Here is a 15,577-nt window from a genome sequence, read left to right as displayed (position 1 = left end):
ACCTAACCTAACCTAACCTAACCTAACCTAACCTAACCTAACCTAACCTAACCTAACCTAACCTAACCTAACCTAACCTAACCTAACCTAACCTAACCTAACCTAACCTAACCTAACCTAACCTAACCTAACCTAACCTAACCTAACCTAACCTAACCTAACCTAACCTAACCTAACCTAACCTAACCTAACCTAACCTAACCTAACCTAACCTAACCTAACCTAACCTAACCTAACCTAACCTAACCTAACCTAACCTAACCTAACCTAACCTAACCTAACCTAACCTAACCTAACCTAACCTAACCTAACCTAACCTAACCTAACCTAACCTAACCTAACCTAACCTAACCTAACCTAACCTAACCTAACCTAACCTAACCTAACCTAACCTAACCTAACCTAACCTAACCTAACCTAACCTAACCTAACCTAACCTAACCTAACCTAACCTAACCTAACCTAACCTAACCTAACCTAACCTAACCTAACCTAACCTAACCTAACCTAACCTAACCTAACCTAACCTAACCTAACCTAACCTAACCTAACCTAACCTAACCTAACCTAACCTAACCTAACCTAACCTAACCTAACCTAACCTAACCTAACCTAACCTAACCTAACCTAACCTAACCTAACCTAACCTAACCTAACCTAACCTAACCTAACCTAACCTAACCTAACCTAACCTAACCTAACCTAACCTAACCTAACCTAACCTAACCTAACCTAACCTAACCTAACCTAACCTAACCTAACCTAACCTAACCTAACCTAACCTAACCTAACCTAACCTAACCTAACCTAACCTAACCTAACCTAACCTAACCTAACCTAACCTAACCTAACCTAACCTAACCTAACCTAACCTAACCTAACCTAACCTAACCTAACCTAACCTAACCTAACCTAACCTAACCTAACCTAACCTAACCTAACCTAACCTAACCTAACCTAACCTAACCTAACCTAACCTAACCTAACCTAACCTAACCTAACCTAACCTAACCTAACCTAACCTAACCTAACCTAACCTAACCTAACCTAACCTAACCTAACCTAACCTAACCTAACCTAACCTAACCTAACCTAACCTAACCTAACCTAACCTAACCTAACCTAACCTAACCTAACCTAACCTAACCTAACCTAACCTAACCTAACCTAACCTAACCTAACCTAACCTAACCTAACCTAACCTAACCTAACCTAACCTAACCTAACCTAACCTAACCTAACCTAACCTAACCTAACCTAACCTAACCTAACCTAACCTAACCTAACCTAACCTAACCTAACCTAACCTAACCTAACCTAACCTAACCTAACCTAACCTAACCTAACCTAACCTAACCTAACCTAACCTAACCTAACCTAACCTAACCTAACCTAACCTAACCTAACCTAACCTAACCTAACCTAACCTAACCTAACCTAACCTAACCTAACCTAACCTAACCTAACCTAACCTAACCTAACCTAACCTAACCTAACCTAACCTAACCTAACCTAACCTAACCTAACCTAACCTAACCTAACCTAACCTAACCTAACCTAACCTAACCTAACCTAACCTAACCTAACCTAACCTAACCTAACCTAACCTAACCTAACCTAACCTAACCTAACCTAACCTAACCTAACCTAACCTAACCTAACCTAACCTAACCTAACCTAACCTAACCTAACCTAACCTAACCTAACCTAACCTAACCTAACCTAACCTAACCTAACCTAACCTAACCTAACCTAACCTAACCTAACCTAACCTAACCTAACCTAACCTAACCTAACCTAACCTAACCTAACCTAACCTAACCTAACCTAACCTAACCTAACCTAACCTAACCTAACCTAACCTAACCTAACCTAACCTAACCTAACCTAACCTAACCTAACCTAACCTAACCTAACCTAACCTAACCTAACCTAACCTAACCTAACCTAACCTAACCTAACCTAACCTAACCTAACCTAACCTAACCTAACCTAACCTAACCTAACCTAACCTAACCTAACCTAACCTAACCTAACCTAACCTAACCTAACCTAACCTAACCTAACCTAACCTAACCTAACCTAACCTAACCTAACCTAACCTAACCTAACCTAACCTAACCTAACCTAACCTAACCTAACCTAACCTAACCTAACCTAACCTAACCTAACCTAACCTAACCTAACCTAACCTAACCTAACCTAACCTAACCTAACCTAACCTAACCTAACCTAACCTAACCTAACCTAACCTAACCTAACCTAACCTAACCTAACCTAACCTAACCTAACCTAACCTAACCTAACCTAACCTAACCTAACCTAACCTAACCTAACCTAACCTAACCTAACCTAACCTAACCTAACCTAACCTAACCTAACCTAACCTAACCTAACCTAACCTAACCTAACCTAACCTAACCTAACCTAACCTAACCTAACCTAACCTAACCTAACCTAACCTAACCTAACCTAACCTAACCTAACCTAACCTAACCTAACCTAACCTAACCTAACCTAACCTAACCTAACCTAACCTAACCTAACCTAACCTAACCTAACCTAACCTAACCTAACCTAACCTAACCTAACCTAACCTAACCTAACCTAACCTAACCTAACCTAACCTAACCTAACCTAACCTAACCTAACCTAACCTAACCTAACCTAACCTAACCTAACCTAACCTAACCTAACCTAACCTAACCTAACCTAACCTAACCTAACCTAACCTAACCTAACCTAACCTAACCTAACCTAACCTAACCTAACCTAACCTAACCTAACCTAACCTAACCTAACCTAACCTAACCTAACCTAACCTAACCTAACCTAACCTAACCTAACCTAACCTAACCTAACCTAACCTAACCTAACCTAACCTAACCTAACCTAACCTAACCTAACCTAACCTAACCTAACCTAACCTAACCTAACCTAACCTAACCTAACCTAACCTAACCTAACCTAACCTAACCTAACCTAACCTAACCTAACCTAACCTAACCTAACCTAACCTAACCTAACCTAACCTAACCTAACCTAACCTAACCTAACCTAACCTAACCTAACCTAACCTAACCTAACCTAACCTAACCTAACCTAACCTAACCTAACCTAACCTAACCTAACCTAACCTAACCTAACCTAACCTAACCTAACCTAACCTAACCTAACCTAACCTAACCTAACCTAACCTAACCTAACCTAACCTAACCTAACCTAACCTAACCTAACCTAACCTAACCTAACCTAACCTAACCTAACCTAACCTAACCTAACCTAACCTAACCTAACCTAACCTAACCTAACCTAACCTAACCTAACCTAACCTAACCTAACCTAACCTAACCTAACCTAACCTAACCTAACCTAACCTAACCTAACCTAACCTAACCTAACCTAACCTAACCTAACCTAACCTAACCTAACCTAACCTAACCTAACCTAACCTAACCTAACCTAACCTAACCTAACCTAACCTAACCTAACCTAACCTAACCTAACCTAACCTAACCTAACCTAACCTAACCTAACCTAACCTAACCTAACCTAACCTAACCTAACCTAACCTAACCTAACCTAACCTAACCTAACCTAACCTAACCTAACCTAACCTAACCTAACCTAACCTAACCTAACCTAACCTAACCTAACCTAACCTAACCTAACCTAACCTAACCTAACCTAACCTAACCTAACCTAACCTAACCTAACCTAACCTAACCTAACCTAACCTAACCTAACCTAACCTAACCTAACCTAACCTAACCTAACCTAACCTAACCTAACCTAACCTAACCTAACCTAACCTAACCTAACCTAACCTAACCTAACCTAACCTAACCTAACCTAACCTAACCTAACCTAACCTAACCTAACCTAACCTAACCTAACCTAACCTAACCTAACCTAACCTAACCTAACCTAACCTAACCTAACCTAACCTAACCTAACCTAACCTAACCTAACCTAACCTAACCTAACCTAACCTAACCTAACCTAACCTAACCTAACCTAACCTAACCTAACCTAACCTAACCTAACCTAACCTAACCTAACCTAACCTAACCTAACCTAACCTAACCTAACCTAACCTAACCTAACCTAACCTAACCTAACCTAACCTAACCTAACCTAACCTAACCTAACCTAACCTAACCTAACCTAACCTAACCTAACCTAACCTAACCTAACCTAACCTAACCTAACCTAACCTAACCTAACCTAACCTAACCTAACCTAACCTAACCTAACCTAACCTAACCTAACCTAACCTAACCTAACCTAACCTAACCTAACCTAACCTAACCTAACCTAACCTAACCTAACCTAACCTAACCTAACCTAACCTAACCTAACCTAACCTAACCTAACCTAACCTAACCTAACCTAACCTAACCTAACCTAACCTAACCTAACCTAACCTAACCTAACCTAACCTAACCTAACCTAACCTAACCTAACCTAACCTAACCTAACCTAACCTAACCTAACCTAACCTAACCTAACCTAACCTAACCTAACCTAACCTAACCTAACCTAACCTAACCTAACCTAACCTAACCTAACCTAACCTAACCTAACCTAACCTAACCTAACCTAACCTAACCTAACCTAACCTAACCTAACCTAACCTAACCTAACCTAACCTAACCTAACCTAACCTAACCTAACCTAACCTAACCTAACCTAACCTAACCTAACCTAACCTAACCTAACCTAACCTAACCTAACCTAACCTAACACAAACAAACTTCGGGAGTTGGTTAGGTGTATATTAAATAAGCTTAAGGTGATCTAACCTTCCGAGACAAAGCTTAATGTGACCTAACCTTTGGAGTAATACCTTAATGTACTCACCATATACCGCTATTCCACAAGGTTAGGTGTATCCATAGGTTGCACTCACTATTCCACTATACACTATTCCACTAGGTTAGGTATCCAATAGGTTGTATTAACTATTCCACTCTCACTACTCCACTAGGTTAGGTAATACACCAGGTTACTTCACAAACTGACACTGACCACCTAACCTGTCTTAATAACATAACTCGTATCCATTCTCACTACTCCACTAGGTTAGGTATCCAATAGGTTGCACTCACTATTCCACTATACACTATTCCACTAGGTTAGGTATCCAATAGGTTGTATTAACTATTCCACTCTCACTACTCCACTAGGTTAGGTATCCAGTAAGTTGTATTAACTGTTCCACTCTCACTGTATCACTTGTTTAATAAAGGTCACTTTACAAATTGACACTGTCTTCTTAACCTGTCTTAATAACCTAACTCGTATCCACTCACACCTATTCCACTAGGTTTGTTTATTAAAACAGGTTACCCTCTACTAACCCCACCCCCCGAACCCCCCTCCCCTCGGGGGGTGGATTTCGCGACGGGGGGTTCGGGGCGATTGCCGGCCGCTGCAGCAGCTTTTCCGGGTCGATGCGCCGCTTTTCCGCCGCTTTTCCTGCACCCACGCACTGCACCTGCATTGCACCCCGCACGTGCCACCCACGCACCGGCCGCCACTCGCAATGCACTTCTGGCGATTCAGCAGCATTGCACGCCGCTCCACAGCACGATTTTTCCGCTGGTTCCACTGCTGCACCCACGCACTGCACCTGCACCCACGCACTACCCCCCACCCCCGCACCTGCACCAGCAACCCCTGCATTTTCACGGCACCCGCAGCATTCCCGGGACTCGCAGCACTTCGGCGCACGGTTTTCCACCGCTTTTCAGGATTTTCCGGCGGTTCCGCTGCACCCACGCACTGCACCACGTACCCACGCAGTACCCCACCCCACCCGCCCTGCACCACATTCCACTACACGCACGCCGGCCACTGCACTCACAGGCACTCCATGGCACTTTCACGGCACGATTTCACTGCGTTTCGACCGATTTCACCGCTTTTCCACCGGTTCCACTGCACCCGCCACGTGGCACGCACTGCACCCACGCATGAAACCCACTTTTCACTGCAGCCACTGCACGCACGGCACTCACAGACACTCCACGGCACTCCCACAGCACTTTCGCGGCACTGCACGGCACAATTTCACCGAATTTTCCACGTTTTTCACGATTTTTGCAGCACCGACGGCACGTGCGTCGTAGCGTCGGTCCGCCATCTTGGAAAAGGCCGATTCACGCTACCGCATCCCGGATTTCGGTTGGCACCACTTACCTGCTGCGCACTTCCGCTTCGGGGATTAAGTTGGTAGTCCCTCAGCGATCGTTGTTCGTTAAGTTGGTGGTTCTGCGGGTACTGCCACACGGCCATCTTGGTTACCATTGCTCAATGACTGATTATTCTTCGCAGGATTACATTCATTTACACTTTTCGCCTCGCTTTTCTACAGCGACAGCCGTCACGCTTCGGGTTGCTGCGTCACTCATAACTGTTGCGAATATTCCACTGCTTCGGTCAAGCGCCTTTTAGGTTGGCAGTTCTGAATTGTTGTCGAGGATCGATTTTTCAGGTTGGTAGTCCTTCTCTACCGCTGTAGCCGTCATGTTGGCAATGCTGCGGTTACTGACGCACGACCATCTACATCACATTTCCTCCGTGACTCTACAGCGTTGGCACCATTGCATCAGTGCTAAGCGACGTTCAGGTTGGCAGTGCTGAAGTAGCATTCACATCTGGTCCACTAATAATGTTGGCTATCCTTCACTGCCTCGATGCCCATCGTGTTGACAATTTTCCCGACCGTCTCGCTTCCCGCTGTTCAGTGACTGACTCGTTGAAGTTTTCGTTGCTGCCCAATGTCGCGCCACACTTATTTTGGCAATCTTGCTCTAGCGCCATTTCCATCAGGTTGGCGTTCTTGAATTCCTGCTTGCTGGCGCACAGCCGTCTAGATCACCGATATTCTGTGACTCAATGTGGTTGTCAGTACTTAGTTGGCGTTTACTTTCGGTACGGCTATTACGTTGTCAGTCCCTCACTGTCGCGATTTGCTTAGAGTTGGCATTACTGCAGTAATACCTGTTGACCATCTGGGTACCAGGTTCTCTCGATCTCTCTGAGGTTGGCTATTCTGAATCCCAGCAGCGAATCGTTCAGGTTGGCAGTGTTCAATTTGGCCTTTACTTTTGATGTTGGCACCTCCGAAACACCCGTTCACGCCGATGCGTCCGAAGCGCTGACCATGGAGAGCCGCCGAGGATTCCTTCACATTGGTGCCTTTACCCGTTCACATTAGTGCCTCTACCTATTCACATTGAGTCCTCTGTCCCGTTCACATTCATGTTTATACCGATTCTTATTTCCTTCGTTTCGTTGTAATACCGCTAAATCGATTTCCTTTCTTCGTTTTTGTCGTTTTCTCTTCGTTTTCTTTCGTCTTTGGAAGCTTTTTGAAGTTTTCTTGGCTTTTGGTAGGTCTTTTCGAATTTTCTCCGCGTTCTTTCTTTTCTTTTTCGAGGTTGGCTATTCCAAATGGCGGGGATGTATTTCGCAGGTTGGCATTGTTGAATTCTTGTACGTTTGGAAGTTGGCAGCTTCCGGGCACTACTCTCGACAATGCGTGCGGGGAGCGGACCAATGTCATACGCCGAGGCTTCGTTCACAATGGTGCCTTTACCCAGTCACATTGATGCCTATACCTGTTCACAATGGTGCTTATACCTGTTCACATTGATGCTTCTACCACTTCACAGTAATGCGCGTGCCCGTTCACATCGATGCCTATTCCTTTCTTTGTTTTCTTTGCATTTTAGAGGATTTTTTATTTCTCTTTGCTTTTTACAGGCGTTTAGAGATTTTCTTTGCATTTTAGCGGCAGCTACAGATTTTCTTTGCATTTTAGCGGCGGTTAAGGATTTTCTTTGCTTTTTACAGGTTGTTTCGAGTTTTCTACGCAGTTTTTATTAAACAACGAAAAGCACGGAAAAAAAAAAAAAAAAAAAAAGAGAAATCCAAGAAAACGAAGATAGGAATTGGTTATGCGCTATTATAACGGAACGAACAGGTAAATTATAACGGAACGAACAGGTAGGAGGATGGTGATGAACCTCTTCGAGGTTGGCACTGCTGCGTTAATGCTACATGACCATCTTGAAGCTAGCTGCTCTACGACAATTTACTGTTGGGACTTTTGCATTCATTTACTTTTTCAAGTTGGTATTCTTACACCGCGACCCATCTACCTTTAATGTAATCTGTGACTCATTACTGTTGGCTATTCTGTATCGTGACTTTCGGGTTGGTAGTCCTAAACTAACGCTTATTGCGGCGCCACCCATCTTCGTCCTCGCTTATCTATGACTGACTACGGTTGGCAGTATCGCCTACTTTCATGTTGATCTCACGTTGTTGTTATCATTTGTTCATTGTAGATGCGAGAGCTTATTTCTTTCAAGATTCTTAGGTTAGAAGTAATGTAATACTTCAGATACTCGAGGGAATATTGTCTAAAATAATATTCTTCACATGGCATTGTGCGAATTAAGTGAGCACTTTTACACGTATGCTGTTATAATGTGGACTGGTACGTACGTTTAAAATATATTTCTATTAAGAAATGCTTTAAAATTCTCGCTACAATTCTTTCCGGTCTCCACGAAGACTAGATTGTTATTCGTCATGTCTGACAAAGAGGAAAGCGAGTGCGTTAATGCCAATGAGATCGTTAGTAAATCCGAGGAAACAGGAGAAAACTTGACGAACGAAGAAGCGCCTACTAGTTTGGAGGCTATTTCTTCTGAAACTCCTTTGGTTCGCAACGGAGTTCAAAGTACTTCCAAAGATAAGTCAAAAAGTAAAGAGGCATTATTGTGCGACTTCCGACAACATGAATATGGTTTATTAATATTTCATTCATTTTTCAGTCGATATTTTATTAAAAGCTACTGGCAATGCACCGATAATGAAACAAAAGAAATGGACTGTTAGCCAAGATTATTGTATCGGTCGAATTTCTGATTTTATTAGGAGATATTTGAAGTTAGATTCCAACGAGAAGCTGGTAAGCGAAACACCGAATGCGCGATGGCTGCTTCGTGTATTTTGTAATGTCTAACGTATAAAAATGTTATTCTACTTTCCTTCTTTAATAGTTTCTTTACGTAAATCAAACATTTGCACCTGCACCGGACCAAATAGTGAAAAATTTATACGACTGTTACGGAGCCGATGGTAAACTGATACTTCACTATTGTAAAAGTCAAGCGTGGGGTTGATAATTGGAAAATGATATGTTACCGAAATATTTTACATTTTAATTACTATCGTCGATGTTTAACGTGTACGTACTAATCTTACGCGTTTCGTTCGATGTTGAATATCAAATGTTTCGTACAGCTATGCTACACCGATAATTGCAACGATTTAAATGCGAGCGATTACCGTGAAAATGAAAAGTATGGGAAACGATGTAACTCCTATTTATTTGTATAAAACTTTTTTTTATGCTGTTATTGATTTCACGATGCAAAAGAAAAGCATGAATTAAAAAAAATAAATATGTGCGACAGCTTACATTATTTCTGCATCTCAACGTTATCCTATCTCAAAAATTTACAATAATCTGTAAACTGACTGTATCGCCTTCTCTTTCTCTCTACGTTGCGTATTGGAAACAGGTACGATAAATGCAAGTCGGAAAAAAAAAACCATTCGTGTTAAGCAGTAATTATTAAAATGGATTGCTATCGATTACGATTTCGGTATTCACAGGTTTATTGTACGTCTGTTAAGTATCGTGAGAAAAAAAATACCTATTCTAACCTATCTTATTTTTCTCAACATTTTCTACGACGCGCGCAGTAGTTCGTCTTTCTACGCCTATTAGGATGCGCTCGCCTGTCATCGCACGAGAAAGAGGTTAGTTTCGATTTTAAACTTTCGGACAAAAACAATGTACGACTCGGTGTAATTTATGATTCGTGTGTTTCGTGTCCTACAAAAAATAACGAGTAACAAACTTTATTCTTTTAAAGCAAAACCGTTTGGAGCAGAATATGGCGTCCGGCAAAAGTACGAGGGAAATTTTGTTGTCGCTCGTCGACGATATCGAATTGATAGCGAAGTTGGTACTCGTTGAACACGCGATAAAGGTATTTGTGATTTTCTTGAGGAAAAAAAATTATTAATCTTAATATAATCTTTTTAGAGAAATGATCGAGAATACGATAGCTCAAAAGCCTATGAAATTATCGAGCGAGGAACACGCTCGATTAACCGAATTATTAATTGCTAAAGATAACGAACTTAAAGCGACGTTGAAACGAGCAGCTGAGCAGGCAAAAATTAATTTAAAAATGGAAGCTTTAAGAGCCGAAGTCGAGAGACAAGATCAGGACATCCAACAGTTGCAACGACAATTGAAGGAAGCTGAACAAATTCTAGCTACTGCCATTTACCAAGCGAAACAAAAGTTACAATCTATTGCTCGTGCTAATAAGAAACCGGTTCCGTCCGAAGAATTAATTAAATACGCGCATAGGATCAGTGCATCCAACGCTATTTGTGCTCCCCTCACGTGGCAGCAAGGAGATCCTCGAAGGCCCTATCCTACAGGTACGTTGTTCGTTCTTGTTTTTGGCTTTGATAATTGGACACGGACCACGTCTCTTGTACAGACATCGAAATGAGACTAGGATATCTTGGAAGACTAAGCGATCTTCCTCTGAACGGGCAAATGTTGGGCACCCATCCTGGCATATCGTCGGATTTACATAGAGCCGGACATCCTGTGGGCGGTATGGTTAAAAACGCTGCGTATCCGCGATGCTGTTAATTTCGTTCTTCTCATTACGTCGTTTTTTTTGTAGAACCTCCGGTGTCGCAAGCTAATCAATTCGCGTGGCACCCCTCCGGTGAAATTCACATGTCGGTGAGCGGGCAAGGAAGCGTCGCGATGAATACGCATAAACAAGAAACGGAAGACGTCGAAGTTATGTCGACGGATTCGTCTAGTAGCTCGTCTAGCGATTCGCAGTGAACATTTTGTATTTCTTAACGTTGGAGGAAATTTCCAGATACGGTAGGTGAAATAAATTCTTTTTACACGAGTGTAATACAAAGCGTGCGAACGTAACTTTATTTATATCGATTAAACATTTTTCATCTCTTTTTCTTTTTCTTATGGTCATCATAGGAAATAAACAAATTGCTGAAAAACGTGCCGATAGAATTTCTTATATTCTCTTCTTGTATATCGTTGTGTTTCCCGTATCGTTAAACAGGTCCAAGTAAAATATGCGGTAGAAAATTATGTACAGTCTGAGGCGTGTAGTACGCTTCGAAATTGGCCTAAAACGATCGTTTATTATATTTATGAAATAATTCGTCGAGAACAAAATATTTTTTTTCTCGTAGCGCGATAATCTTTACCAGTTGTACGTCGTGTTTGAAATTCGTTTTATGAAATGAAATGTTTTCATCGATGCAAACGAGACCGAACAGTTTGCAATCTTCTTGAACCTTACTTATACTTTTGTACGATAAAAGCTCTAGCAATTTATACGCTGGGAATGTAGACAATTTACAACTGTATCCCGTGCTCATGATTTCTATTGCTTTTCTGAAATATATATATATTTATGCATATATACATATATACGAGCAATGTAAAGAGACTTACCTTCTTAATTTTGGTGCGTTCGTCATAGCTGCACAGACCAGTATCGGATCTCGAAGTCGTTCGACCAAAGCGAACACGCGCACGTAATTATTCGAGTAACAGGCTAACGATATATTCGTTGATAATTCTACGTCCGAAGATTTTCTACGATAAGGATGATACGTATAGTTGTAATATAATATCGTCAACGAGTATCGTACGAGTACCTTAAGTAAAGTGGAAGGTTCAATGCCCTGTTTAACGATTCGCTATTACCCATATTTAGAAGAATGTATAACGCTTCCATTCGTTCGCGATCGTTGTTCAACGTTAAATTTTTTAAACGTTTGTCGATCGCCAAACAATCCTTGTTGATTGGATTGGTGTCGTACAGCTTAAGTAAGTGCGTAACGCATTCGGCGAGGTATAATTGGTTCGTGTGCCTATCGTATTTGCACGAATTCTCTTCGCATAGTCTGTAATCGTTTCTCATCGTATTGCGCGTCTATTATCTTTGGACAATTTTCATCGTACCTCTGTGCGGAGTAAACTAAAAATCGAACCATCGACTCGTACAGTTTGATACCTGTAGAAGATTCGTCGATTCTTTGTATCGTAACGTCTTGTCTAACGCTTCGCAAGCGATCGAAGATAAAATCGTAAGCAACGACCCAATCGACGTCTCTCCTCGTAGCTATCCTAAAATACGTAATTTAACTGGTTACTACAGCGAATGAATTTGTAAATCGATATTCGAAAAAAAAAATAATTATATTCGTGCGAAGTATACTTGGTAAACAAATATTTGACCGTCGATAGTAATACCGATGCGGGTCGCAGAACATTCGGATCGGTCATAATTAATCCTGCTGCTGACCGGGTATAACATTTGATAGTTTTTTTTGGATCCGCTTTTGGTTTTCTTCCTCCTTTCGCATTTTCGTCGATCTCGAATTTATGCAATAAACCTTTTTCTTCTCTACTACAAATATTATGTTGCTACATTCGCTTTCGAAACTGTTACTACGTTAGAACAGTTTATTTTAAGTTTCTTTTATGCGAGCATGTACGTGTAATAAAATATAAGCAACATTCGATAAAAATTAATGAATTTCATTCACTGTTCATCTAGTAAAATTTAAGTAAATTATTGTCTTAAAAATTAATACGAGTTTGATGAGATTTTAATTCTTTGATATCCGAGAAAAAAGCGTCAAAGAATAAAACAGTCGCTTTAACAGTCTTTTTATAATACTTATAAATAGCCGAACGTATTAATTTCGTTAAATGTTGTACTATTTCATTGTCGGAAGATGAATTCTGTTTCCCCTTATTTTATTATCGGAGGATGGTCTTCCTAATAAGGGAAATAATAGTATTTTTTTCATTGACGCTAGTACGCCGTGTATATGAACATTGTACCTGGTATGAAAATTTATGTACATTGAGGTCTTGTTCATTTTTTTCATTAATTTTTAGACTCCAATGAAACTGTTACATTTTGTAAAGTGTCAAGGACAATAATTTACTTCAATTTTCTTGTCCAGACAACGGGTACAGATCTACGTTTTTTTTACGAAATCTAAAATTTACGTTCATATCTATAGATCTTTAGTTTTCATTGAAATATGTTGCACTGCACGACATTAGACAGAAATAACGAATGTCATATTTGCTGACACGATCGATGTCGGACAGATTTCATTGATGAAAAGATTCTTCGAATATCAGCATTCGACGAGGTTCTGTACCGTTGCTCGTTAGCAATTTCGAGCAATCTATTTTCTTTGTTTAATACGAATTCGTGAGTTTTGCGATACGTTCAACTTACATTCGTCGTTCTTTTCCTGGACACATTAATAAACATGTTCCTTGTATCAATTCGGCCATTCTACAGAATTTATGAGAAACGTAATAATTCTGGCACAATGGTTATTTCTTATTTATATTTGTCCGTGAAAACATAAATACAACGTTCGAGTTGTATTCCGCATCGATAAGGTTATAGAATCGATCATTTCCCAACTACGTATATAGGTGTTGCGTTAATGCGCATGCGTGTTACGTGTATAGTGTCACGATAAATTCGCACGTGGTCGTATGGTAAAACTGTCTTTCGCATCGACAGTTTTTAACAGTTGAAGCTGCATGAAATAATCCGAATACTCGAACAATTTGATGTACATGGTGTGTTCCATAAGTAATGCGAAGTATTTTTTTTAAAGGAATTTATTGTATCAATTCTTACAAATACTTAAAATTCTTCAAAGTACTGCCCTTGGATATCTACACATTTTTGCCAGCGACGCTGCCATAAACGGTACGCTTCCTGGAATGCGTTTTCCGGAACCGCTTTTAGGGCCTCGGTCACGGCCGCTTGAATGTCTTGTACGGACGAGAAACGCGTTCCTTTCAGGGGTGTCTTGATCCGGGGGAACAAGAAAAAGTCTGCCGGTGCCAGGTCAGGACTATAGGGGGGTTGGGGAAGCGTTAACACTTGGTTTTGGGTCAAAAACTCTCGTACTCGCAGCGCGTTGTGGCAAAGCGCGTTGTCGTGATGCAGTATTCAGGTACCGGAGATGTGTTTTCTCGTCCTGACAACCCTTTTTCGCAGTCTTTCCAGCATATTCACTTAGTAGGCGGTGTTAACTGTCTATCCTTCAGGAAGAAATTCTTTATGGATTGTTTGACGGACTGTTTTGCTGGTTTGTGGCCGCCCGGAGCGTTGATCGTTGCGAACCTCTTCCCGCCCTTCCTTAAAGGTCTTTAACCACCTCGAAACTTGTGAATACCACAGAACAGAGTCCCCATAAGCCTCATGAATCATTTTATTTGTCTCCTCAAGAGATTTGTTTAGTTTAGCACGAAAGCTTTATCGCGTATCGTTGTTCCGATCGTCGACTCCATTTTCTCAGTAACACGGTCACCAAACAGGGGGTCACAAAAATTAACGTCCTGTCCCTTTCACAGCTCGGAGAGCCCTGGGACCGAGTTCGTTGGAAAGCTAAGGGTCTCCCGCATCTAACGCACGTGGTCCGATCCCCCTCCGACCAACAGGAGCGGTTCAGGAATTTCCTTCGCATTACTTATGGAACACACCATGTATTTATTATTTAATTGCTTCCTCTAAATGCTAGATTTATTCTATTGATGGAGCGCAGAATTTGTATACGTTATACGTTCGTAGGTGGATATTGTTTATAGGACGTTAGAGGATAACCGTTGAGACAATTTCATCGTGTAATAGTTAATACGTACAAGTATGTGACGTATGAGTAAATACATGTATGGCGGGCAAAAGCAAATTGATTTGGTTTTTTCGATGGTGGTATGTAACGCGAAAAAAGAGGCGCGCATTTTAATTCGCGTTACGAAAGAGAAAATCGACGTTGGCATTGCCTCGTTCTCGTTGATCGTTCATGACTTACGCGATATCTGCCGCGTAGTTATCTCCACCGACGTCACCGTTATTACACGAAGGTTATTGCTCTTGCGTAAATTTTCTCGTTTCTTTCTCTTCATTTTCACGCATTCCTTTCGTTTCGAATGAGTAGTAATCTGTTCTTTTCGTTATTTTATTGCTCGATCGAGCCGAGGAACGCCAAAGAATACGGTGCGCGCGGGTCTTTCGTTTCGAGTAAAACTACAATTTTTTATGTAAAAGGCTTTTTGCGAAGTTGCTTACTTCCTCGATACGTAGTCGTGTCCTTGTATGTTTTTAAAGGTGCAATTTGGACATAAATAGAATATGACGTCGAAAAATTTAAAAGTAAAGTAATTTCGCGCGTTCGCGCGCGTTACTTTTGTCGCGGCGTTACCGATTACGGTAAATAGCTGTTTCGATCGGTCCTGATTTGCGAAAGATTCACGATCAAATCAGATTCACCATTCTTTCCACGTTCGCGTTACGTGGCCTTCTTTCTTGACTATTCCAAGTAACGAATAATTGCGTAAGGCCAAGGTATACGTTAATACGTTTTCCATTGCGGT

General features: G+C 41.1%; 3 protein-coding genes across 9 annotated transcripts; 2 read left to right on the top strand and 1 right to left on the bottom strand.

Moving 5' to 3' along the window:
• The first annotated feature begins 8,286 nt into the window (after positions 1 to 8,286).
• Positions 8,287 to 9,501, top strand: Atg12 (Autophagy-related 12). The gene is made up of 4 exons (XM_012297547.2): positions 8,287 to 8,512; positions 8,590 to 8,782; positions 8,853 to 8,989; positions 9,081 to 9,501. Exons 2-4 carry the CDS (start codon positions 8,608 to 8,610, stop codon positions 9,201 to 9,203), a joined length of 435 nt encoding a protein of 144 aa, XP_012152937.1. The 5' UTR covers positions 8,287 to 8,512; positions 8,590 to 8,607; the 3' UTR covers positions 9,204 to 9,501.
• Positions 9,502 to 9,654: 153 nt separating this feature from the next.
• Positions 9,655 to 11,009, top strand: MED4 (mediator complex subunit 4). 2 transcript variants are annotated; one of them, XM_003708350.3, is made up of 5 exons: positions 9,655 to 9,846; positions 9,963 to 10,051; positions 10,136 to 10,542; positions 10,605 to 10,724; positions 10,797 to 11,009. In XM_003708350.3, the coding sequence occupies exons 2-5, from the start codon at positions 9,984 to 9,986 to the stop codon at positions 10,964 to 10,966; spliced, it is 765 nt and encodes a 254-aa protein (XP_003708398.1). In that variant the 5' UTR covers positions 9,655 to 9,846; positions 9,963 to 9,983; the 3' UTR covers positions 10,967 to 11,009. The 2 variants fall into 2 exon arrangements, with proteins under 2 accessions (XP_003708398.1, XP_012152939.1); XM_012297549.2 differs by lacking the exon at positions 9,655 to 9,846 and having other exon boundaries at positions 9,963 to 10,079.
• Positions 11,010 to 11,037: 28 nt separating this feature from the next.
• Positions 11,038 to 13,772, bottom strand: LOC100883681 (SAC3 domain-containing protein 1). 6 transcript variants are annotated; one of them, XM_012297550.2, is made up of 7 exons: positions 13,419 to 13,757; positions 12,378 to 12,569; positions 12,122 to 12,286; positions 11,815 to 12,063; positions 11,609 to 11,752; positions 11,359 to 11,548; positions 11,038 to 11,277 (listed from the first exon to the last, which is right to left on the bottom strand). In XM_012297550.2, exons 1-7 carry the CDS (start codon positions 13,475 to 13,477, stop codon positions 11,203 to 11,205), a joined length of 1,074 nt encoding a protein of 357 aa, XP_012152940.1. In that variant the 5' UTR covers positions 13,478 to 13,757; the 3' UTR covers positions 11,038 to 11,202. The 6 variants fall into 6 exon arrangements, with proteins under 6 accessions (XP_012152940.1, XP_076390003.1, XP_012152941.1 ...); XM_076533888.1 differs by having other exon boundaries at positions 11,038 to 11,548; positions 12,378 to 12,566; positions 13,419 to 13,767; XM_012297551.2 differs by having other exon boundaries at positions 11,038 to 11,548; positions 12,378 to 12,715; positions 13,419 to 13,763.
• Positions 13,773 to 15,577: the final 1,805 nt, after the last annotated feature.

This window comes from Megachile rotundata, chromosome 7, assembly GCF_050947335.1.
Source record: "Megachile rotundata isolate GNS110a chromosome 7, iyMegRotu1, whole genome shotgun sequence".
NCBI lineage: Eukaryota > Metazoa > Arthropoda > Insecta > Hymenoptera > Megachilidae > Megachile > Megachile rotundata.
The sequence above is the reverse complement of the archived record's forward strand: the minus strand, read 5'-3'. Positions and strand labels throughout refer to the sequence as shown.